This window comes from Hyperoodon ampullatus, assembly GCF_949752795.1.
Source record: "Hyperoodon ampullatus genome assembly, chromosome: 5".
Lineage (NCBI taxonomy): Eukaryota > Metazoa > Chordata > Mammalia > Artiodactyla > Ziphiidae > Hyperoodon > Hyperoodon ampullatus.
The window spans coordinates 20,601,626-20,627,730 of NC_136918.1; the positions used below are offsets into that span (position 1 = coordinate 20,601,626).

The 26,105-nt window shown below is 40.0% G+C and overlaps 1 protein-coding gene across 1 annotated transcript in view; it reads left to right on the forward strand.

Annotated features, from left to right (window-relative positions):
* Positions 1–336: 336 nt before the first annotated feature.
* The window catches only part of MME (membrane metalloendopeptidase), a gene marked incomplete at its 3' end in the record, with an annotated part of 98,766 nt that continues 72,997 nt past the window's right edge, over positions 337–26,105 (forward strand). The window contains exons 1-3 of the mRNA XM_079705385.1: positions 337–440; positions 5,444–5,613; positions 6,344–6,379. Coding sequence (XP_079561511.1) covers positions 5,454–5,613; positions 6,344–6,379 — 196 coding nt within the window. The 5' untranslated portion in view covers positions 337–440; positions 5,444–5,453. The remainder of the gene's footprint in view (positions 441–5,443; positions 5,614–6,343; positions 6,380–26,105) is intronic.

Here is a 26,105-nt window from a genome sequence, read left to right on the forward strand (position 1 = left end):
CGAGGAAGAGGGGAAGGAAGAGTGTGCGAAATGTTTTTGTCTGAGGTCCATTAGAGGGAGAAATAGAACCCTTATCAGCACTACAGAATCTCGAAGAGGCCGTGTATTTTCTTGAAAGCCCCGAAGCTAAGTAATTCCAAGAATGTTTGGCAAAGCCCTTTGGGGAAGGGTGAGGTGGGGGACGGGCGTGGGGGGGGCTTTCTCACACCCCCACCCCCGGCCCCCTCACAGGATGTGACAGGATTTGGGAGACCTAGAGGAAACCTTCAGGTCACCCAGGGAACTGCTCCTCTCGCTGGTCCTGCAGTGGCGAGGCGGGGTGAGGGGGGTGAGAGCGCCGAGACGCGCGGGGCGCGGAGATGTGCAAGTGGAGAAGCTGGACCCAGCGCAGGCGGGAGAAGCCGCCCGATTCGCGGCGCGGGATCTGCTGAGAGACCACGGTGAGTCTCTCCGGGTGCGGGTCCGAGGGATGCCCGGGTTCCCAGTCGCCTCCGGGCCCGGGCCGAGGCGGGCCCGGAACCTCCCCGGAGTCCGGCCTGGGCTCGGCGCCGCCGCCCGCCGCCAGGAGCCCGCGCTGCTCCGGACGCGCCTGGGCGGACGCACCGACCGACCAGCGCGCTGCGGCGCTCCCCGCCGCCCGCAGAACCCGTGCGCTCATTGGTCGGGATGTGTCTGCTCAGCAGCCTCCAACTTCTCCCGAATCCCACGGGTGAGTCCCGAGAAAGCGAGCTGGCACCTGTGAGCTGGGGGGAGATGGGTCCAAAGGGCGCGAGATCTCCCCCGGGGGCGGTGGGAGCCGTTGGGACGGGAGCCGGAGGGGAGCGGCGGCCGCGCGGAGCGGCTGCCTGGAAGGCGCACGGAGCAGGGTCCGCGGCTCAGGTCCGGCGAGATCAGAGCGCCCGGGACCCCGCGGCCGTGGGCGAGGGAGGCGTGCCCTGGAAAGAAGCTGCAACTGAGACTTGAAGAGTGAGGGAGTGGGGTTAGAGAGGGTGACCTGGACGAGGGATCTGCAAGTGATGTCAGGTCGACTCTTCAGGTTCATTTCCATAGCTTCCTGCAGCCTCTGCCTCGGAGAGTTACGTCCGGTTACTGAGATCAGCGCTACGAAACTGCAGCCTGGCTGATTTGGGGGCTGGGAATTTGCCATTCCGCTGTAAAGACACTGTTTCTGTTTGTTTGTTTGTTTTTGTTTTTTTGTTTTTTAAAGTAAGGTTTGTTTTCATTTTGGTTCCTGTCAGATTTTCTTCTCATTTGTAACTCACTTGCCTATTTTTACTTTCCCTACCCTGAAGATCTTTTCATTATCCTACCTCTTCATCTTGCTTTAAACCTTAGTTTCCTCTTACATAATTTATGCTGATAGAGTGCTTAAATCTCGAGGGTTGGTTGGTGGGAGTGGTGGTGGGAGTTCTTTTGCAGATGAAAGTTTCCTTAATCGGTCTTAACCTATTTGTATTATTTGAACAAAAGAGTAATTGCAACTGAAGTGTTCTCTTTATTTATTTTTAAATAAGTTTATTTATTTTTGGCTGAGTTGGGTCTTGCTTACTACGCGCAGGCTTTCTCTTGTTGTGGAGCACAGGCTCGTGGGCTCAGTAGTTGTGGCTTGAGGGCTCTAGAGCGCAGGCTCAGTAGTTGTACAGAACGGGCTTAGTTGCTTCGCGGCATGTGGGATCTTCCCGGACCAGGGCTTGAACCCCTGTCCACTGCATTGGCAGGCGGATTTTTAACCACTGCACCACCAGGGAAATCCCAAACTGTTCTCTTTAGCCGCTTGATCAAGTTTACTCCTCTCCCATATACGATGCAAATGGTAATTTTATTAAACTGAAAAGAAGTACCTCGATTTGCAGTGACAGCATTTGGAAGCTGCTAGTCCGCAAACCGGCTATGAAGGCATCTAGCTGGCATTATTGCTGGCTTCCAGCACTTTAAAAAAAACTATCCGACAGTTTCTTGGACTCCATGCTGTGTCTTTTGTTGTATAGAAACACTGTACATGGGAGTAATATGTTTGGGGCTTTGCGTTCAGAACTCCGTATATCAGATCCGGGAAACACCTACAAGTTTCCCTTGTCCGGGGAAACAAGAAGGTGATTCCTCTACCATATGTGCCTCCTCAAATCCGCAGCTATCGTCTAAATATGGAACCTCTTTCTCTCTGTATTTTTTGAATTGAAGTACAGTTGATTTACAATATTGTATTAGTTTCAGGTGTATAGCATAGTGATTCAGTGTTTTTGTAGATTATACTCCATTATAGGTGGAACCTGTTTCTCTTGCTTCCTGTGCCTCAGTTTCCATAATACAAACTGTAATTGCATAGTGTAACCTCAGAGACTTGCAGAAATGTTAATGTACTAATGTGTTGTGAAGATGAACATTGCTTTGGTTTATAGACTTTTCAACAAACCAGTTATCCTCTGGGTTCTTGGATTTGACGATGTGATAAAGTAATGTGTACACTCAACTGGTATAAAAATTGCTGCTGTATATTGCTTTGAAGCTCAGTTTCTATTTAGGCAAAATAATCTTTTATTCTTTTGGAGATGTTGTCAAGCTGAAGTTTGCAGTATTCTTGTTAGGGTAGATGTCCTAATCCTCTATCCTCTCTTGAGGAAGTGTCTACTTTTTGGCTTGAACTTTCCAACATATCTCCAATTGAGGTGGAATACTTTAAGGATGTAGGTATGTTTGGGCATATCCTGCTTTATATGGGACTACAAGTATAGACTTTGTAATTTTTGTATTCTTTTGTATAATTGCCTCCTTTCCCCCCTCTCTAAAATGGGGTTGGGTGTGGTTGCATTGGACATCCAAGTATCTGAGGGATGGTGATATGTTTTTTCCTGAGGTTCAAGATTCTGACCCCTATTTTCTTAAAAGAAAATAGCGAATCAATTGGAATTACTGGAAATGAATGACAAACTTAATTAGGAGGTTAAACTTGCCTCATTTCTACTTTGGCCAGTGCTGTTGAAAAGTGCCTCTTAGGAGCAAAAGACAGAAAATTTGCAGGACGTTTATAGGAGGGGCAGATGGATAGTTTGCAAGTGATTCAAAGATGATATTATTTTGATTCAGGTATAAGGACTAAACAGCTTCAGTCACTGCCTTCATTTCCCTCTGTAACAATTTCTGCTGTCTAAGGTGCGGAACCATTAAGAGCCCAGCTGCCTCAGTACCCCAATCTCAAGGGTAAGAAGTAGAGCCCAGGGAAAAGTAACCCAGAAGGGAGAAAGACATACCTGCCTACTAGTTTTCCTGCATCGTGAAAACCTGGTGGCACCAATAAGCAGCTTCAATTTAACCCATGGCTGTCCTGGTTCCTGGCCCTAGATTTTACTAGAGAAACTAACTGTTTTTTCTAAGAAAGAACTAAAAAGAGAAGTGGGTCATATTATAATATATCAGGAGAACGTTCCTCTAGATTGTTTTCTGAAATATTATCAGAGCAGGGGGAGAAATACTCAGGAAATGGAAATACTCAAGCAAATGTGATTAATATTCAGGTGTTCTTGAAGTCAGTCTTGAATTCATCTGGGAGAAGCGGGAAAATTATTCTTTATTGTTTACCTCTCTGTATGGTGTCCAAGCGTTAAGTGTGTTTCCATCTTTTCTTTCCCCACCCACCTCCCCTATTAAAAATCCAAGGGCTACTATCAATGCAATTCCATATCATAACCCAAGAAAGAGGCTGTGAGACTAAGCCAACATGAGTCATATAACCATTAAAACATTTTAACATTCAGGTACACTACATCCCACTTTTATTGAGCAGATATGGTTTTCATGGTCTAATAAAATATTCTTATTTGATAGTCTGTCCTTGGTTATAGCCTCATGTAATCCCGGGGACAGCATGCTTAAGACTTTGTATCCAGAACTTTAAAGTCCAGTTGTGGCTCACTTGTTAATAACTCACTGGGGAAGTTAAATTCCTAGTTATCTGCTGATAACTGATGGCCTGATCACCCAGACCACACTTCAAACGTAGAATCTGTTTCTACTTTATCCTGTGCCTCAGTTTCCACAGAACACACTCTCAGAAAATTATGTGTATTCAACACAGATTTCTAACTATGAGAGCATCTCTGAGCAGTCACTTCATCTAGGAACTAAATTATATGCTTAATTTGCATCAAGCTATAAACAGCTAATCTGTTAGTTTACAATGCTCTTTTCTACAGTCAGGCAGAAAAATTGAACTTGTGTGTTCTAAGCTTCGGTGAATGTCTGATAAAGAGTCACTAGGCCTCTAAAAGAAACATAATGAAATCTAATATTTAGGCTAATATCCCCTTAATTTTACCCCCTAGACTTCTGCAGTAAGGTTTAAAGTAGCTATCATTGTATGATGATGCAATTTTCTTTCAAAATGTGTTCTTTGTAATTGTATTCTTTGAAATGTGTTCATTGTAAATGTGTTCTTACTTGTGTAGCTTTGGGCAAGTTACCTGGCTTTTCTGTGCCCCACTATCCTAAGGTATAGAACTGGAATATTCAAATCCGCCTTACAAAGATTCAGTGAATTAGTGCATGCAAAGCACCAAGAACTGTGAGTGACACATGGGAAGTACTCAATAAATATCAGCTATTATTAGCAGAAGTATTAATATTATTAATTTAAAAACAAGTTAAGTATCCTAATTGTTATCCTGACCTGCAAGGTTTAATTTTTTTAATCATATTTTCTTCTTCTTCAGTTGCACAAAGAAACAGTACTTTACAGTTAGTACCTTTCATCCCAGATTGTAAACCATGACTTTTGGTCCAGTGAGTGACCATTTTCAAAATGTTGTCTAACCAGTTAATAGATACCCATATTAGCAGTTGTTGTAATTTTGAACTGTAAAATAAAAGATGTTTTTAAGATAAAAAAAAACTACTACAAGTGTTTGTTCCTTTTTGTTTTTATCTGTATTCATATTTAAAATTATTGCTTAGTCAAAACCTCGAAGTATTAGTCATTGATATCTAAGCTTATAAAGGAAGCCAGTGGAACAAGCTATAAAATTCACCTTTGATGTTGTTCAGAAGGGTGAGTTTAAAGTTCAGAAGGGTGAGTTTAAAACTTTAAAACTTTCCTTAATGATGGTACAGAAGTTATTTGCTTATGAACTGCTGAAGGAATCCTCCGTGAGTATTTAACTGAGTCTCCTTGTCTGATTTTGCTTGGATCTTCAGTGATATGTCAAAAAAATCCAAAAGATTGTGACCAGGATCTGTCTAACTTATGTGACTATATACTCTTTGCTTTCAGAATCAAAATTTTGACTTTCAGCAAAAAACTTTTATTTCTAATTTAAAATGAGTTAAACTTTTACTTTATTCAGCCACATTAAGCATTTAGAAAATTGTATATAGATCTCTTCTTTTTATCTATTGATTAATTTATTATGATTAGTTTGAAAAATATTTTTTAATGTGTTTTTTTTTTCAGACTTTAGGTAATGGGCAGGTCAGAAAGTCAGATGGATATAACTGATATCAACACTCCAAAGCCAAAGAAGAAACAGCGATGGACCCCACTGGAGATCAGTCTCTCCGTCCTTGTCCTGCTCCTTGCCGTCATTGCAGTGACAATGATAGCTCTCTATGCAACCTATGATGGTGAGTTACTCACACACCTGTGCCCACAAACATGCAGAAGACAGTGAAACCTTCATCTTAGGTTTTTCCCATCTATTAAACAATGTGTTAAGGAAAGAGACACTTAAAGATGGTGATATAAAGATTCATTTATAAAATGTAACATCAGTATGCCAAAACAACTAACTTTGACTAAAGTACAATGTCTTTTATGCTTGAGGTAAGTTATTAATTGCCAAGTATGTTTCATGCACTTGTTTGTATTTTATGAAGATTCTAATGTATAATTTTACTTGATGAAAGTATTCACAATTTTATGGCCAACTTCAATTAGGCAACTTTTGTTGTGTCATTGAAATTCAAAACGGCTTTACAAGAATTTAAGAGGTCTAATTTGATCCTTAGAAGTTTTTCACAATAAGGATTAGAAAAGATTGGTTCATTAATGGAAAAAAAATGATTACCAGACTAAAACAACTGATGTTTTAACTTAATAGACCTAGGGCTTAGTGGTCAGGGATGATATAAGAAATACATTTTTTTCCTTCATTTAAAAAATTTTAAATTTAGGATTTGCTTATTTTATTCCTCTATATTTTCTTCTAACTACTGTCAATGATATATAATACTTAGGTTTTAGTTCTTGCTTTAAGGAATTGATTATTTAATTGGCCGTTTATAAAAGAACGAAAGGTAGGGAGAAAGAATATGTGTATTGAAAATATTTATGCATATATGTTCCTTTTTCTAGATGGTATTTGCAAGTCATCAGACTGCATAAAATCAGGTAAGAAGATAGTTTTTAAATTTAATAGTTTTACAATTAATTTATAACATTTAAAAATCAAATGCTAATAGATCTCTATATTTGCTTTGTGTATGTTTTTATTTGTTATAGGTCATTATTTAATAGTCAAAGAACATCAAAATATACTTAAGTAGTAGATTTGTTAATTTATTCATTCCAAAAAAGAATTCACTCCTTTCAACCCCAGAGTATATGGTAGGGTAGAGATGGAGAACTATATCTGTAGCTTTATGGAGCTTGCCATGTAATTGGAGAAAAAAAATCAGCACTTGAAATGGCATGCATCATATCATTAAGTGCTAAATTTCTCAATGCAGATCATTAGAGGGGTAAGAATGAAAAAGGGAGTGACATATAGTCCTGTAAAGCAAGGTGGAGAAGTTAGATTTGGGAGGGGTCTTGAAGCAGGGCTAGGATTTGGAAGTGGAGGTACAGAAGAGGGAATTCCAAACTAGGAGAAAGAACAGGAATAAATCGTGTTGAGAAGCAGTGAAAATGTAGGCATGATAGATAGGGACATGTTATGGAGAGCTTTGAAAATTCATGTTTAGCCTTGATTTTGTAGTAAAAGAGAAAAGGATATTTTCCTGAACAGATTACTTGTTAAGGCAAAAGTTGGAAGATGATTCCGGGAATGCTAGGCTGGGTGGATTGAGTGAAAAGCTAGGGAGGGAGGGCAGGTAGGGGCTGCTTCTGTAATCCAGGTGTGAGTTTAGGAGGGCTGCCTGCGGTGGGATGAAAGAGCTATGAGACAACCTGAGGGACAATTGGATGGCTTAATAGCACTGACTTGCTAAATGAAAGATATGAATACTTTGAAAATGACACCAACTTTGAAACCTCAAGGGACTCGGGAGACTGTGGCAGCTCATACTGAAATAACAAAGTTATGAGGTAAGTTTGTTTTAGGGAGGGATGTGATTAATGTGGATTTAGACCTATTGCGTGTAAGTCAGGGGTAACATCCAAGTGGAGATAGACAGTAAGAAAGTAGAGATCGAGTGAATTTAGGATCTGTCAGCCAAGGGCTGATAGCTGAAGCCTTGGGAATATTTGAGTTCCTAAAAGTAGAAGTGTAAGAACTGAACTTAAGAGGACATCAAGAATTAGAGTAGAAGGAAAAGAAAAGTCAGAGAAGGGAACAGAGAAGTGTATGGAGCTATAGAAGTCACATCAATTAGAACGTGGTGAAAAAAAGAAGAACATTTTGACAAGGAGAAGAAAGGTGGTAGCTGGCATAGCACCTTGGATATGAACACAGTATTTATGCCCTTTGAGAAGAGATTCTAAACTTCCTTTCTGATGTCTACATTTCTTCCAAGAAATAATCTGTCCCAAATGATTTTTAACCACTTTCTGTTGGATTGTCTTATCTGGGTTTTTGTTATTCACTGAACTTTGCAAAATAGTAATGGGAAAATATTGTGGGATTCTAGGTTATTGTCTAATGTCCTTAGTATGTATGTGCTCTTTGTTTTTCTGTATTGCTTTTTGCCTTTTTTCCCCCCCACCGCATCTCAAGTGCACTGGCCACATGTACACTCTGGGACATGATGTGGGTAGCTTGAGGGAGACCTGATTGGGTTACTAGCCATTTGCTCCTGAGTGTAATAACATGAACTTTCCCATTCAAGGGCCTTCCCAGAAACAAAAGAAGTTTCTTTATTCCTCAGGGGAATGGCTGCACAGGTGCCTTGACTGGGAGATGTCCAGGGTCTCTGTGCCAGAGTTGGTATGTGCCCAAGTTGTCAAAGTTACCATTTGCTTCTCCCTAAATCCTATCTCTCCTTTCTCTCTACCAGCTGCCCTATTATATGCTCATGCTATTCTGTTTTGAGTAACTCCCACTTATGTGTTGCCCTCTAATTATCTCTAAGTTTCTCAGTCCTCAGTATACTTGATGCATCTATTAAGTCTCTTAATCTGTAGGTTCTCTCAGATTTTTCTCCCTCTCACTCTTTTTTCTTGGATTTTATTTTTGAAGAAACTAGATCCTTTGACTAGGTAGGCATATCTTTGTAAAATCCTACAGGTGATTGTACCCCAGAGATCTGAGCAGGTTCCTTTAGTGGTACCCACCCAAGGAGCAATATGACATTTGGAATCTGGAATCTTACATGTGACTTAATGTTTAGAGATATGGCTTTGGCTTTTTTTAATACTGTTTGGCAAGGCTTAACTCAGTAAAATGTATTTAAACTGTATCCTTTAATTGTAGTTTAGAAATCATACCAAACGTAAAAAGCACCTCACAGAACTATATCTTGGCAGAGAAATGTGTGCAATAGAAATAACTTCAGTGGTAAACAAGGTTGCTGAATAGCTGTGTGTTTTTCTTCATTCTGCTCTGTTGGTTCACAAGCTGCTACAATACTTTCATATTCGTAGTTACTCTTCCTCCCTGGGGGGAAAATGATGAAACTCACTCTTATGGATAAAGTTTTCATGCCCTACACATACATACACACACACACACACACACACACACACACACACAGAATCCTCTACTGGTTAGAAAATATTTTCTGCCACAGAAACCATAACTATTGCTTTTAGAAGTTGTTTCAGATTAAGAAAACTCTAGGGGAAATCTTGGACAGAAAAAAAAGGGAGAGAGTGAAAGAGTGGAGTGGATGGAAAGAAAAGAAAGATGGAATAAAAGATGTTGAAAAAAATATAAAGTCTCCTACCAGCAATTCTATAGATTACTTTAAAAGATTGGGAGAATTCAAACCTGAGCACAGAAATTGTTGAGAATTGGAAAAGTTAGGTATTGATACCCAAGGTGCTTATTTCAAGTGAAAGTTGGTTTTAGCTGAAATCTTTCTCCTCATGGAAGGGAAAGTCATGGCAAGTGTACTTCTCTCTTTGATCCTTTGAAGTCAAGGGATGGAGGTCAAGCCACACCAAGGCAAAAATAAAATATTGCAGAAAGCTGTGGATCAGCTTGAAATTTGTTTGGTGTTGGGTCCTTTAAATCTGAGCCTCTATAAATTTAAATATTTGTAATTACATAAAATGCTGTTTACAATACATACTTTAAATTAACTTGCCTGTATAAGAAATGCATCCCTCTGAAAGATTACACTGGACCTAAAATGAAACAAACACTTCTTAACAAATAACAAGTTAAGGCAATGTTCAAAACCCTACTATTAAAGTATGAGTAATACTATTCATCTCTTATTTACTATATAAGATTGTTAAAAACATAGAATTATAGAGCTTGGATGTGATTTCTCAAACGTCTCTGTAAATCTAAATCCTGAAACTGGCTTCCATTGCATTGCAACCTTAGTAAGATTTCAAGGAATCATATACTTTAAATCAGGGTTTCTCAGCTTCATCACTGTTGACATTTTGGGCTGGATAATTCTTTGTTATGGGGAAGGGGGCTGTTCTGTGCATGGTAGGATGTTTAACAACATCCTTGGCCTCTACCCACTAGGTGACTATCAGCACCTTCTCCCAGCTGTGACAACCAAAAAGTATCTCCAGACGTTGACAAATGTCTCCTTGGGGCAGCAGAATCATCTCCACTTGGGTACCACTGGCTTAGATAATCTCAAGAGATCATCTAATGCTTTTCCCTTTGTGGTAGACAGAATAATGCCTCCCTAAAGATGTCCACTTCCTATCCCTGGATCTTATGAATATGTTATCTTATAAGGCCAAAGCTACTTTGCCAAGGTGGTTATTAAGTTAAGGATATTGGGGAGATTATCCTGAATGATCTGGATGGTCTTATGTGATCACAAGGTCCTTATAAGGGGAAGGGAACAGGAGGGTCAGAATCAGAGAGAAAAATGTAACAACAGAAGCAGAGGAAGCCAAGTTTGGAGTAATACAGCCATGAGCCAGGGAATGTGTGCAGTCTCTTGAAGCTGGAAAGGGAAAGGAATGGTTCTTCCCTAGAGCGTCCAGAAGGAATGCAGCCCTGTTGACCCCTAGAGCCATAAGATAATAAATTTGTATTGTTTTAAGTCACTGCGTTTGTGGCAATGTGTTGTAGCAGCAATAGGGAACTAATAATACACCCTTCCGTAGTTCTTTTATTTGGGGGCTGTCTTTGAAGAGTTAAAACACACACACAGTGTTTCTTGCTAAACTAGTGTTTTATTACTAAATTGAGGTATGTAACATACAATGATAAGGAAGAAATGTTAAATAGGTTAATAGAGGGGTATAACAATACAGGAGGATATTAATAGAATATAATAAAGTAAAAATAGGAGATAAAATAGAATAATAATAGCTAACACTTACTGAATGTTTATGTGTCTGACACCATTGTAAGCAGTTTACATTTGATCCTCATAGTGACCTTGTGAGGTAGGTACCATTATACATTCCTTTTACAGATGAACAAACTTGAGCTAGGCTTGCACTCCAGGCAGCCTGACTCCAGAACCTATATTCATGACCAACTTTCCCTGTTGCCTCAAAGGACACCAGGAATCTATCAAACTTTTAATACTGTATGCCTGTACGTACAGTATTTGAGAGCAGATTGCCTCCGCTCATGCTAGAACTTGGAACTAAAGGACATAAGATGACAGAGAGTTGAAATAATTAAATACAGACTAAGAAGGAGAATGAATATCTCTCTGACCAAGAAACAGGCTACTTATTGAGAACAGCGATCAGCTTTATCAGTGATTTTAGTACATCAAACACAACATGGAATTGAGGGGTTTAAAGAGGCAAACATTAGCAGTGTAGTCCTAAACTCTCCAGGGGATAGAGAAACCAAGTTAAGATACATGAGCAATACAGTTCTCAAGAGAGAGCAAGACCATCTGTACAGTTGTGCAGGTTGTACACTGCACAATTGTGGCAGCCCTGAGGGACAGGTTTGTGGAGCGTCAGGACCTGGATGAAACTCCTCATAACTATCCATTCCCTTTACTTTAATTCTCTACTCATCAAGCAAACTTTTGATGAGTATTTAAATATTAATACAGGGAAAGGAGGCATTCTGTTCACTTGAAAGATATGTTAAGCTTGATGAGATTATGTACTCATATTCTGATTTATAATCACTTTTGTGTGGCTTGAGCTATAACCCTTGAAGTAAATGAACCTTCCAAATATCTGATCATTTCTTCAAGGACCAGATCCTGGTAGTGCCCTAAGTGAAGTATCTTGTTACCAGCTGGCCTTTTCATGGCAGCAACAAGGAATCTCTGCATTGCTGTGGGCCATGGTCCCTCCTTTCTTGCCTGTTAACACCTCAGAAGCCTCCACGAAGAAAAATGACACAACTAGATGAGTACAGGAAAGACCGCAGACAGACTCTTGAGGGCTGCCAGGCATGTAACAGCCTTTCAGAGTGGGAGATGAGGCTACTTCATTATGTAATTTAGCTTGAAAAAATCCTTCAGGCAATAAGAACGCAGCCGGCATCTTAGTGGAAAGGCTGCTGAAGCACACCTTTGTTAATTTAAATGTGGCATGTGGCAATTTGCTTTGGGAGGCTTCCCTGACACCATTCTCCTGACAATTGTGTAGCAATACTTGCTTCAGAAATTCTCCAGTCAAAATTAGCATCTGTCAATCACATCCTTTCCAAGAAAGGGAGTCAGTGATGTGATAAATACACACATATGTAACTTTTTTTTTTTTTTTTTTTTTTTACCTTCTGGGTAGATTTTAAGCAGTAGTGCACCATCTTTTTTTTTTAGTGCAAGGTCAAGGTATTGAAAACATAGATAAGTTGGACTAAGTGGTTAAAGGGAAAGAAAATTAGCAATGCCTGATAAGCTTATTTGGAATCTTAAGGTTTATTTTACAGCTGCAAACATCACCTGTGTGTAAAGGAGTGGATATAAACTCTAGCTTGCGGGGGGGTGGGGTGAGGACCCCAGCTTTATGTTCAACATTGTAGAGTGAGAAATATGGGAAGATCCCTCTGCAGTTGAAGTGTCTTGCTTTGTCCTGCTCACCAAAATCCATGGTGTAGCAAGGTGCTTTCCAATAAGCTTTTGATATAATATGAAGCTCCAGTTAATAATATTGATAGATTTTTAAAGGGGAATTGAAAAATAAAGAGTTAAAAAGTCTGTAAGGGGAAAGTTACACAAGCACTTGAATCTTGAAAATTTTTGTTCTCTGAGATCATTCAGAAAAAGAAATTCTGGGGTGGGGGGTGGTGGTTTTGATCCGATTTCTGACTGACTGAAAACTGGAATAAATTCTCTTTGTTCAAAACACCCTCACCCCATACCCACTAGAAGAGCTATAATAAAAAAGATAGACAATACCAAGTGTTGGTGAGGATGTGGAGATTAGAACTGTCATACATAGCTGGTGGGAATGTAAAATATTTCAGTACATCCCAATGCGATATACAAAAACCATTTTGGAAAACATTTGGCAGTTTATGTGGAAAATTAAACATACACTTTCCATACAACCCAACAATTTCACTCCTTGGTATTTACCTAAGAAAAATGAAAATACATGTCCTCAAAAGGATTTCATGTGATTTTTAAATTACAGCATTATTCATAGTAGCCAAAACATGGAAACAACCCAAATACCCATCAATAGGTGAATAAACAAAATATGGTATGGCTATAAATGGGAATACTACACAACATCAAAAAGGAACAAACTATGATACATGCAACAATAAGGAACCTCAAGAATGTTATACTAAGTAAAATAAGTCAGATAATAATAAAACCTGCATATTATATAATTTCATTTATATGAATTTACAGAAAAGACAAAATATACTATAGAGGCAGAAAGTAGAATAGCTATTGCCTAGGGCCTGGGAGTGGAGCAGGGATTCCTGCAAATGGGCACAAGGAAACCTTTTGGGGTGATGGAATTTTTCTAAATTGGATTGTGGTGATCATTGCACAGCTGTATAAATGTATTAAAAGTCATTGTGTGGGGCTTCCCTGGTGGTGCAGTGGTTGAGAGTCCGCCTGCCGATGTAGGGGACACGGGTTTGTGCCCCGGTCCGGGAAGATCCCACGTGCCGCGGGGCAGCTGGGCCCGTGAGCCATGGCCACTCAGCCTGCGCGTCCAGAGCCTGTGCTCCGCAACGGGAGAGGCCACAACAGTGAGAGGCCCGCGTACCGCAAAAAAAAAAAAAAAAAAAAAAAGTCATTGTGTGAATTTTATGGTATGCGGATAAAAAGCAACAAAATCACCCTTATCCCTTTTTTCCCATCTCTCCAGGGTCCATTTGTAAGTAATTATCTTCTGTTTTGATCTTACGCTTGTTATTGTAATTAAATGTTGAGTCCGTTGATTCCTATTTCCACAATTCAAAGTGATTATGTGTAGTTTTCAATGCCTACCAAATCACTAAATAACTTAAGCTTCTCAGTTTGAGTGAGTACCTATTATTTGATCATATTCATGTTATATTGATGAAAAGTCTATGGAAATTGTAAATCAACTAGGAAGTTGAAATTATTTCGGAATTAGACATTGGAAGCATTGTTTGCATGTGCTGGAGTTTCACTTTCAGAGGAAGTGAGAGATATATGTGGTATGGTAGGGCCAGGTGGACCCATCATCTCTCAGTCAAAGGCAGAATACTGGGTCTGCCACAAAGTGGTTACTGGGGATAATCATGCTTCTGGGAAAATGTGTTGGTTTTTCATAAGGGTTCTATGAAATGTTTCCCTTTTCACCTTGACTACTAGTGTGTCAAGAGATTTGTTTTTAACCTATAATTATAATCTTTGTATACATTTGATTCATTAGCATTATTCCTGCCCTCCTCTTTCTTTCTCAGCTAATGTATTTGATTTTATTTCCTGTATCCCTGTAAGGCCACTTTGAATTCTTTTATGAACAATGTATGTTAATAATAAGATGACTAGAATATAGATAAATTCCAACAATAGATACGTGCAGGAGCAAGGCTGTTAAATAGTAAACTTTATTTCAAAGAGTTGCAAGTGTTATGAATAATTAAGGCACAATCTTTTGAAAGATTACAGCTTCTTTTTCCACTAAGCCAACAGCATAGTAGAACTAAGATGTAAGTTCAGGCCACATTCTGTGTTGTTAGTATGCGATCTTAATTGTCAGTTTAGCTCTCTGCATTTCATTTTCCTTACATACAAAATTGAAATTAAAAGTGTCTTATTTTACAGAGAAACAGTAAAGATTAATGACAGCCCATTTCATGTTATGCATCCTTCAAGGAGATGCACCACAGGTATAATGCACAGATATATCCCATTTAATGTGTTCTTTCATGAAAGTTTACAGATGCACTATTTAAAGCTATTTATTGAGAAAAAAAAAGCTATTTAGTGAGAATCAAAAGAAGGCAGTCAATATATTTTTTAAGTGGAAGGTGTAGCCAAAAATAGAGAGAGTGGAGGGGGTGGAGGGAGAGAGAGAGAGAGAGAGAGAGAGTAGTACATTTTAGATAGTCTCGGGTAAAAATGTGTCATCTCTTATTAACATTTTCCTTGACTACTGTGCTCTATGTTAGCACAGGGAGTGACAGTTCAGCCTGTGAATGAACTGTAAAATGAACACAATCAGAAATGGGCACTTGGATCCATGTTGCCTGTAAAGCAAAATGCTTTTTTTTGTTTGTTTTCTGTAAAGCCAGTCAAGCACAACTTGATTTGAACACGTAGCTATTCTGTGGTCACCCTTGCAGACATTCACTGTCAGCCCTTCCCTCACCAATGATTAACCCCTAAAAGTAAATAAGCCAGAGGCCTGTGGTAAGAGGAGAATAACTAGATTCTTGCTATTCAAAGCGTGGTCCACTGTACCATCAGCATCAGCTGGGAACTTGCAAAAATGCAAATTCTCAGGCCCCACCTCAGACCTATTGAATCTGCAGCTGCATTTTTAGTCAAGTCCCCAGGAGAGGAGAGTGCACAGTAAAGTTTGAAAAGTGCTGAAGACTCGTGATTCTCAACTGTGGCTGCTTATTAGGATAATTGGGGAAGCTTTTAAAATATACCCATGCCAGACCTCCCTCCTCTCTGACACACAGAGTTCCAATTCCTTCAGTGGAGTGGTCTCTGATAAGTGTTGGGGGAAAGGAATTTAAGTAAATAAATTGACATTAAGATATGTAGGAATTCCCTGGACATTTACATTTACATTTACATTTACATTTACATTTTTAAAAGAAGGTATATGTTAACCAACTGGTTGATTTAACAGGTGCGATTTCAGACTGCCGCTCAGTAAAAACTAAGTCACTAGGCCTGTTTTTCTACTAATAATGGAGAAGCTGAACCTGGACTGTCCCCCTGAATTTCCCCAGTAGAATGCGGGCACGGATGTTTTCATAGAGACTTCAGAACAATGTCTTTCCTCATCCATTCATCTATTCATTCGGTCATTTTTTTATATTTCTCAAAATCATTAATTGTGCACCTTCTAAACGTTGAGCACTTTTCTAGACACTGGGAGTATGAACTAAGATAAACCCTGCCCTCAGGAAAGTGACAGTCTGGTCAGCATGACAGACCAATAAACAAAATTACCATACGGTTTGGGTAAGTGCTAAGGCAGAGAGAAGCAGTGCTACAGGCACTCTGAGAACAGGGCGCCTAAACCACATCAGTCATTATAGACTGGCAGCTAGAGTGATTGTAATGAACAGGGCCAGGAAAGCATTCACAAGAGCAAATGTCACCTGCTAGTTCAGAAGGCCACTCAGAGGTTGCCAGGCCAGTGGAGCGGAGGGCAGCATGTGCACAGGCTGGATGCAAGATGCATGCAAAGGCTGGGTGGGTGTAGGATCTGCAAGTGGTTCATGATGGCTGGAGTGTAATGTGAAATGCACTGCGTTATAATTCCTCTTCAAGTCTATAGAAAATGAATAAATATGTTATGGGGTGCATCTAAAGGATTTTAAGCAGAGGTGGAATGTATTCAAGCTTGCCTGCTGGCTAGCGCAGACTTGGTGAAGTGGAGACAAAGATTTACCCACACAAGGGAATACGATTTCCAGGTCCCAGGGATGAGGGAGAGCTTAGCAAGGTTGAAGAACTGGAAGAATGGCTATAGGGCTGAGTCACAGCGGGCATGAATGTGGATGTGAGAGTGGGGGTGAGAAGGGTGTTTGAGTGCTGGCACAAGAGATAGGCAGAAACTGAATCTTGTAGTCTGTGGTAAAGTGTTTGAGTCTTCCTAATAGCAATGGGAAGTTACAGAAGGAAGGGTTTTCAGTGAAACATGACTTGATCAGAATTGTTGAGAAGGATCACTGACTGTACCTAAAGAACGATTCTGGGCAAGGAATTGGGCTACTGCGCACTTAATCTGGATGAGAGCTAAGGGTTGCCTGGATTTGATGGTAACAGGGTGGAGAGAATAGATGGATTTGAGAAATACTTAGGAGGTAGAATTTTTAAGGCATAGTGTTTATGTAAATATGTGAGGTTGTGAAAAAGAAGTGAGTGAAATGTAACTCAAGTTTCTGGCTTGAGAAACTAGGTGGTAAGTGTTGCCAGTCACTGAGCCAGGGAACACGGAGGAAGAGCTGGTTGGATAATAGGCTGGGGCCCATGCAGCGAAAAGGTCCCTTTGAGGCAGTGTAGATTTGAGATACTGGTGAGTCTTCTGTATGGCGAAGCTCAGGAAAGTCAAGGTTGGAGATAAGGATTCAGGAGTCTTCAGCATAGGGGAGAGGTGGTTGAGATTTCCCAGGAAGGAATGGAGATTTTTAAAAAGAAACTGAAGAGGAGGAGCCAGGGAGGTACAAGGAAAATCAGTAAAGTGTAAAATCACTGAAGCAAAAGTTAGAGGGTACGTTAAAAATCAGAGTCTGATCACTGGAGTTAAATGCAGCTGAGAGGTTGAGTAGGACAAGAAATGAAGGCAGAAAGGAAGAGGTTGAAGATTCCATTGAAGATGGGAAAGTTGATGGATCTTGTTCCTGGGGATGTAAGAGAGGATATATCCAGAGAAAAGATGGTAGGACCACTCTTAAACAGAGGAGGACCCCCTCTTCCTCTCTTACCAGGGGAAAAGCAGCAATGATAGTGTGCATGCAAGTACGGTTAGAGGCTGAGAAGGATGGGAAGCCATGTGGCTCATCCAGTTACTTCAGTTTTCTCTGTGTAAGAGGAAGTAAGGGTATTGAAGGCTGGAAAGGGCCAGTGTATGGAGTGGAAGGGAAGACTAAGCAGGACCACGTAGAAAGGCTGTGCACAGAATTGATGGCCCTGTTGAAGCTGAAGGCCATAATTTGAAATGGCATTAAACCAGGAAGTTATGGGGTTTTCCCAGCATCACAGGTAATATCTTCCACAGATATTTATTGAGTACTGTTCTAGTTGCTGCAGATGCAGAAGTGAACAACACAAAGTCCCTGCTCATAAGGAGCTTGCAATAAAAAAGTCAATCAATAAATCTGCAAAAAAACATTCTTAAATATCTTAGCCTAGAGTTGGAAGGGAAAAGGTAGGCAGCTGGGAAGATTCAGGGTAGGCTCCTGTGCAGGGGCGAGGAAATGAAATACTTTGCTGAGTTGATGGTTTAAATGATGACACCACAGGATGTAGGCTGGATAGAAAGTGAAAGAAAGGCAAAGGAAGAACAGAGTGAGCATGAAGTGAGAATTCTCAGTAAAGTAGAAGAGCAGGTGCAGAGGCAATAAAGAAATGAAAGAACTTCTAAGGATGGGAAGGCCCAAGTGTAGGTTACTCAAGTTAAAGATTTCAAAGGTAGAACTATTCTTGGTGATAACAACATTAGGACCATGAAAATGCAGGTACAGATATGGAATGGAGGTGAAGGTCATGAGAGTTTCTAAGGTTAAGAAATTCTTAAGCCAGAGAGTAGCAGAGATTGTCCACATAGTCCCTGATGTTACTTGGGAAGATGGTAGAACATTTGTGGAAGGGAAGACTGAGCGAGGTGTTGAGTCTTTCATAAACAAAGTTGAATGTCTAGGAAGTTAGTGGATGACAGAGATAAAGTAGATGAGGTGGGTGGGGATGGTCAGCTGGCAGAAGCCTAAATAAACACAGTGGAGAGGAATGATTTGGAGACTTCAGAGAGTGATAGAAGAAGAGTGGTTTTGTTTTTCAGTGTGCGGAGTGCTGAGGGAGAGAGAGCTTCCCTTTCTTTCATTCTCTAGAGGTAGGTTTGTAGGAGATACCCTTCTGAATGGAGGGAAATGTTTGCTGACAAGAGTCAGATTCTAGAATCATAGTATGTGCCACCCGATCTAGAAATTAGTCCACACGGGGTAGGGTTTTCGACTTCTTTGTTGTCATATGTGATAATATCACTCCAGTGAATCAACAGCAGCCCGTAAAAGGTGACACTGGAGGGCTGCCTGTCTTGCATGTTGTGCGGGAACTCCGTTTGATGGAATTAGAATTACTCATGAATTCATTTTTATTTATTGTTTCACCAACCTAGATAAAAACTCAAAGTGAATCAGTGAGTTCTTATCTCAAAACAAAATGTTTGTTTAAACATTTTTCAGAGGCACGATCTTCCTTCAAAATTAAAAGAAAAAAATGTCCAAACGGAATTATCACATTTCAGATACCACATGTTCTTTTTTTTTTTTTTTTTTTTTTTGCGGTACGCGGGCCTCTCACTGTTGTGGCCTCTCCCGTTGCGGAGCACAGGCTCCGGACGCGCAGGCTCAGCGGCCATGACTCACGGGCCCAGCCGCTCCGCAGCATGTGGGTTCTCCCTGGACCGGGGCACGAACCCGTGTCCCCTACATCGGCAGGCGGACTCTCAACCACTGCGCCACCAGGGAAGCCCCACATGTTCTTTAAAAAAAACTTTTCAATCCAGAGAAGTCTGACAGTAGGTACCTTAGCTTGAAACTAATACAGAGGGGTTTGGTCCACAGCACAGACTAAAGGATTAGGAAGTCAAACTGAAATCAATTAGCAGGTAACCAGTAGCTAGCAGTGCATCTGTTTCTTTGTGCTTGATGCTTAAAGCAAAAACAAGCAAGCCAACTATAAAATGGTGAAGATGGCTTAGGCCATATCTTTTAAGTAGTTCCCTTTGTTAATCAAGGCTTTCTTGAACTTCAAAGAAATTCTTATTTAAAGAACGCCCAAATCATTAAAGACTTATAATAAGATATGCTTGAGGATCTAGTAGTTATTTAAAAATACTTCCAGAAAAGAAAGTTTTTGTAAAATCTAGGGGCTTAATTTTCTGGTATAATGAAATTGATTGAGTGAAATTAGGATGTTTCTGATACCTCTGCCAGTCTGAAGCCAAAATGAATTCATTACCCCTGAACACATGTATATAGCAATTAATGATTTCACTAACTTAGAAGCCAAGAAACAAAGTGTTAATAATTGTATTTGTTCAGAGAAATAATTTAATTATATTTAAGTGAATCAAATAAAAAAGCAATATATGAAAAGTCATTAACTGAACAGAATATCTCTCAAAGCCCTGTGTATATAATATTCTGTAGCAAGGCAGTGATAATGTGTTGAGAAGAAATGGCACAAGTGAAACCTTGAAAGTCCCCTTAAACTTGTATCCATGCAAATATGAATCTTTAAAAGAGAATATAAGTTAGCAGCTATAGATGCTATGAAACTTTACATAATGTATTTCAACAACTATGTAATAAAATTAAAACAAAGAAAAGAAGTGGGAGGATCTGCAAAGCTGACAAACTGGTTAAGTTCCATGAAGGCCCTTGTTGCAGGATCAGCCCCATTGCAGGCCCAGGCCCTTACTAAGAACAAGGTCAGCAACTCTGGTTCCATCTCCAGTCAGTCTCACGTCTGGTGAGCTGCCTCTGACCCCAGCTCTAGTGAGTGGGTTCCTACCTTGTCCCCTGGGACCTCACTGCTGGCTCATTCCCTAGCTATGGAAATTGAGTCTCTGCTTTTTCTTCCCCATCTTCTGGGACTGAAACCCAGCTTAGTTCTTAACCTCATTGCCTTTTGCCTGAAGAACTTTCTTGGATCACCACACTGTCTGCTGGGTACAGCTCCCTCATCACAGCTGCCTGCTGTTCCTTGTCCCTGTGTAGCTTCTCTCCATTGCTCTGAGCCAGGAACTTCCTCTGTTGCTGATTCCTTGTGGTCTATCTAAAATAGGATTCAGTCTCACTGGATCGGCTCAGACTACTTCTATCTGAGCCCAGTTTATGTACATGACACACATTTTATATGGAAGAAAAATGTTTCTTCATTTGCTGAAGAAGAAACAACTCACTAATGTTGTATGCCAACACAGAAAGCCAAGGATCCGGCTTTTCCCTCAACCATCAGCCAACCACACCTATTAATTTTAAAACCTTAAGGAGGGAGGAATCAGTTCTTTCTCTTGTTTTATTTAAATATAAGAAAATCTAACTAAGTGTTGAAAGTTCAAAATTTTTCAGATACTGCCTATCCAACTTTAAAAGAACAATAAAAGCCATTTTTATTTGAGTGTAGTAACAGGCAAAAGAAACCAGTATCAAAATATTTTAAGATCTGATAAAGTAAAAGTATGGCTTTTAAATAACAGGTGGTGATAATTTCCTAACAGAAGACTTAATTGACAATGAAGGATTCTTTTGGAGTGTCTATTATGAACTAGTCATTGTGCAAGGTGTTGGAATTAGAATCGTTGCTGTGGGTAAGGGTGTACCTATAATTATCATTGTTTATTTATCTGTGGATTACCTGGAATTATACTTTGAATTATTTCTTAGAAACTGCACATCTCATACTGATAACTTATTTCATGGTTGTTGGTCTAAGGCTCCATCTCTCACCTAGCCATACAGTCATACAAATGATGCCATGATGTATGAACCTTACAGAAGAGGTCATCCGGCAGCTTAACATCTGCAATCCATGAGAACTCTGTCTAGATTCATGGGGAGACCTTGTCCAAGCTAGGGCTCCTGAAAGCCTAAGTTGACTTGGCCAGGGCATGTGTTGAAGAGATGATTTGGAACTTTTTGACCAGCCATACAGATAGATTGAGGATGAAAGGGTCTGCTTCTATTAGATGCCCAAGATAAGGACTTCTAGGACAAGGCTGGCTGTTTCCTGCAAGCTCAGCAATAGTAAATCTTTCTTCCCATGATCAGATCTCTTTCCTAACCTGGACAGGGTGACAAAGGCCAAGCCCCTGACTATTAGTTCCCACAGGTCTCTTTCCACCAATCAGAGACAGGTAGGGTTCCTCCTGGGATGCTGAGGCCCTGGGGATCTAGCTCTTCATTCTTTATCCATCCTGTACCCTTCCGTCTGAGAATGGCCTACCTTTCCACACTCACAGAGAGCCGCTCTACACTCCAGTCCTCTTTCGGTTGCCTCTTTTATCAAGGCTGTCACTCACCTTCTTTGCCTGGACCACAACTCTGTTCCTGACTCACATATCTGTTGAATGAATGAAGGAATGAAATGCCTTCCCTCTTCCATCTTTGCCTAGCTAACTGTTTTGCTCCCAGCACATCCTATATGCTTACCCATAACTCATGTCTCACTTGTAGTTAGTTGTGCAATGTCTAGTTTTGCCCCCTGTAATAACTATTTCTACCTTACTTATCAGTCTGTTTCCAGCAGCTAGCAAGGTGCATGGCACATAATAAGTTGTCAATAAATATTGGTTGCATACATGAATATTTAATTTATTTTTTATATTTATTCTGTCAGGTTCCTTATCTTGGTCACAAAACCAATGTTGTCTAGGCATGGTGTTTGTTAGGGCACCTGATACACAAATACAGCAGCAAAGAAGTGGTCTCATTCGGGCTTTGTCCCACATATGTAAATCAGATTTCTCAGTTCTGTTTCTCCCTGTCAAACTCTTCTGTCTGATCTATCTCCTTTGCTAGCAGTAAAGTCAATTACTCTCTTCCTTGGTGGTTTAATTTACCTAGTTAATTCTACCCTCCTAAGCTAGAACTGGGTCCACAGGGAAACCGTTTCTGTATGCATTTCTCTTTCCCACTATTTTCCTGTTTCAGGGAGATTTTTCAACTAATATCCTACTCAGGTAAGCATTTCCAGCTCCTTGCAGCCAAAATCTCCACTAGTCTGGCCTTTCTTTTCCAATTCCAGTTCTCTCAGAGCTTCTTCCTTCTCAGTAACTCATCTCTGCTCTCCTTTAATAGGCCCTGTGCTCGCCTTCCCTTGAATGTCTCTATTTGGCTAAGTGCTGCTGGGGTTTGACCATCATCCTCGAAGGTTCCTCTATCCCAGGTTGCTTCACTCATAGTACGCTCATTCAGACTCCTGGTCAGCTCATACATACACGCATAATGAGCTTATTTATAGACACACACTGCAAGTGACTCCTTACCTCTAAGTTACATAAAATAGGAGCTTTGCTTGTCAACTGAATACTACATAAGTTCAGGAATTGGAAATGAGAATAGAGCATAACAACCCTTCATTTCTAGATATAGTTACATTATAGGACTTCATATGCATCATGAAAGAAACAGTCTTGTGTCAGATGAAGCCCTGCAAATTCTGTGAGGGCAGGGATTATATCTGTTTATTCGCCATGACATATATTCAGATCCCAATAGTGTCAGACATGTCGGGGTACTCAAAAATAGTTGTTGAAATGAAATGAAAACTTTCAGAGTCTTTTCATGGTCCACAAGGAAAAAAATCTTTTTGGAGAAGACAAATGATTTAGCATAACCCTCTGGATCTTCTATAATAGAACAGAGATATGTATTCATTAAAAAAATATAAACATGTGGAGCCTAATACCACCTTGTGTCAACTAAATGCCTAGTTTGTTAATACATACTAAATTTCATAATGCCCACTGAAGAAGAGTTTTTTTTTTGTTGTTTTGTTTTGTTTGTGGTACGCGGGCCTCTCACTGCCGTGGCCTCTCCCGTTGCGGAGCGCAGGCTCCGGACGCGCAGGCTCAGCGACCATGGCTCACGGGCCCAGCCGCTCCGCGGCATGTGGGATCTTCCCTGACCGGGGCACGAACCCGTGTCCCCTGCATCAGCAGGCGGACTCTCAACCACTGCGTCACCAAGGAAGCCCAAAGAGTTTTTTGGTTTTGGTTTTGTTTTTACAATTTTGACTTCGCTTGAGGTAGCATTCTACAGCACCAGTGACCCAGCTAATCCTTTTGCTGTGATCTTTTTGTATCACGCCCTAACCAAAATTGATGCAAAGGCAGAATGTTTTGAGTTACTCTCAGTAATTACATATTACTGAAGTCGGACTGATCATTTCTGTTCAACAGCGTGATCCAAAATTGCAAAATGTTTAAATGGGAGAAACATGGGTATGTAATTTCATTGCTTCCTCTTCAGAAACATCCACCAGTGTCCAGGAAGCTTGGGATCTAACTGATGAGAGTTACTTAGGGAACAGTGTAGCCTTTTCATAACCTTCTATATCTTTCCTTAAAAAAGGAACATTATTATTCATTAACATTATAATCAACACACAGCCTTGATAACTTATTTTAAGTAATATATTGTATTTAAATTGCAGTATAATCTCTAATAGCTTTTTGCCAGCGAAGACACTTTTTAAATCCAATTTGGATTTAAAATGCAAATTGGACTTGAAAAAGAAAATTTATTTTTAGACTTACGGCACTTTAAGTTAACTGTAACACAGTTTCAGGGCTTCCATTTGTTAACAGAATGTTTTTGGTTGTGAATTTTGGAGGAATCCCTACTGGAAAATTATTGAATGTCCTCTCTTGGCTGTGAGCCATTCATTTAAATGGGCTATGAGGTAAAGCTGAAGAATTTCACTGATTTGGGGAGAGCCAACTAAGGATTATTACTGTAGGTCCATTAGACTTGAGATTTCTGTAATTATCTCAACAAGTTCTAAAAATCTAGGGTCAGACGAGGTGAAAAAGTTTATGTAGCTATGCTCATGTTATGGAGCAATAAAATCTTAATTGAGCATCAGAAAGACAGTGATTGCTACATAATTTAACTTGGATTCTCTCTCTCTGTGGAGCTTCCAAAATTTTTTTAATGCTATTTGGAGTTACAGAAGGATGATACTGTAGAAAAACATCAATTTAAAATTAGACCTAGGCTCTATCTAAACTCATATTGGTGGCTTTGGGCATGTAACCACTCTATGCCTAGGTTTCCTTAAAACAGAAGTAACATGTCCTATTTATAGAGCAATGGGAAGATATTATAAAGAAGAAATATAATTAAAACCAGAGAAGCAGTTTAACATCATAGTTAAGAGCCTAGACTTTGGCCACCAGACTACTTGAGGATAAACTTCAGTTTTGCTACTTACCAACTGTGTGACTTTGGGTACAGATTCCTTAACATCAATTTCTATAGCTAGAAAGTGGGGACAAAAATATTGTTACCGTATACAGTTAAATGAGAAACAATGTCAAGGAATTTAGAAAATAGACTAGCGTGAAGTAAGCACTTGGTGCCTGACACAGGTCAAACCTTGACTTGTTATTATTATTATGACATAAGCATCTTTGGCTGAACCCTAATGAAAATCCTATAGTTTACATTTTGCCTATAAATCTGACAGTGAGTTTATCTGTAAATCTGATAGCAACTGGATTCCAGGTTAACTATGTATAGCTTGTGCCTGTGTGTATGTGGGTGTGAGTTTGCGTTTGTGCCTATGCAGTCAAAGTAAATTGGTCACGTGTACATGTAATACAATTATAAACTACTCCTCAAGCTAAAACACAAGCAATAGGTCTCCTTTCCTGAGAATTGCAGCTCTACAGAAAAAATTCACTATCTTGGAACTTCCCTCAAATCTACTTATGTAAATACACAGATAATTTCTGGACAGTTATATAGAGATGACTTTTCTTGGTGCTGACCAATTGGACTAGTGCAAGACTTGACCTTGGCTTAGCTGGAACTTACCCAGTGGCTGACAGGGAGTGTTTGACTAGATGATTAACTAGCAGTCCTGATTACATCCAGCATCAGGTGTTCCCTCCCACTCTTCCCCCCAACCTTTCTTCAACCAAGGTATCACAAAAGCAATTTGAAACAGGGATTTCGTTTAAAAGGGAGGATTGGATTTTGCAAGAATCCAGAATGTTTGTAATGAAAACTGTTTGGTTTTATTAGTACTAGTTGGTGTGCTTGCTAATTTTCAGTCATTTTCTCTTTAGGAATGGTCCCCCAGATTCTAGTTTCCACATTGCTGCCTTCTGAATGGAGTCATTTGTGACCCATTGTGATTACATTGCATTTTCCATGTATTCTTTCAAAACGTTCTGACTCTGCCTTAATTTTGGTCAGGGGATGGTGGGAGGAGGGTGGCAGCAGGGGAATGAGGTCAGCAGTACTTTCAGAATGTTGTCAAAGGAGATTTTTAAATTGTCAAAAATTGCCTAGTAAGTCATATCAAGCTTGGTATCTATTAATAAAGCAAACATTTAGGATAGGAGTTTGGGTCAAAAATGAATGTCCTAAGGCCTTCACAGGAGCATTTGCTCCTGGGTGCCTCAGCATTTCTCTGACCTCTTCTGGACACCTCCATAGCAGTCATAAGCCAGGCTGATGATTACAGTGGTTTTTAAGATACCAAAATGAAAATGTTGTATGAAAATGTTTTGGGAGCAAAAAACCAAGGGCGTAGGCCGATTGGGAGAGAACAAGATGAAAACAGTTTTGCTCATAAAGGCTTCCTTAAACCTTACTTATGCAGGGCTAGAACAATCAGTGAAGAAATTTTGCCACCAAGCCAGATATGTGGCACATATGTTATAAATAGATGCCTAGCCTATTTAAAATGTTCAACACCAAAATATA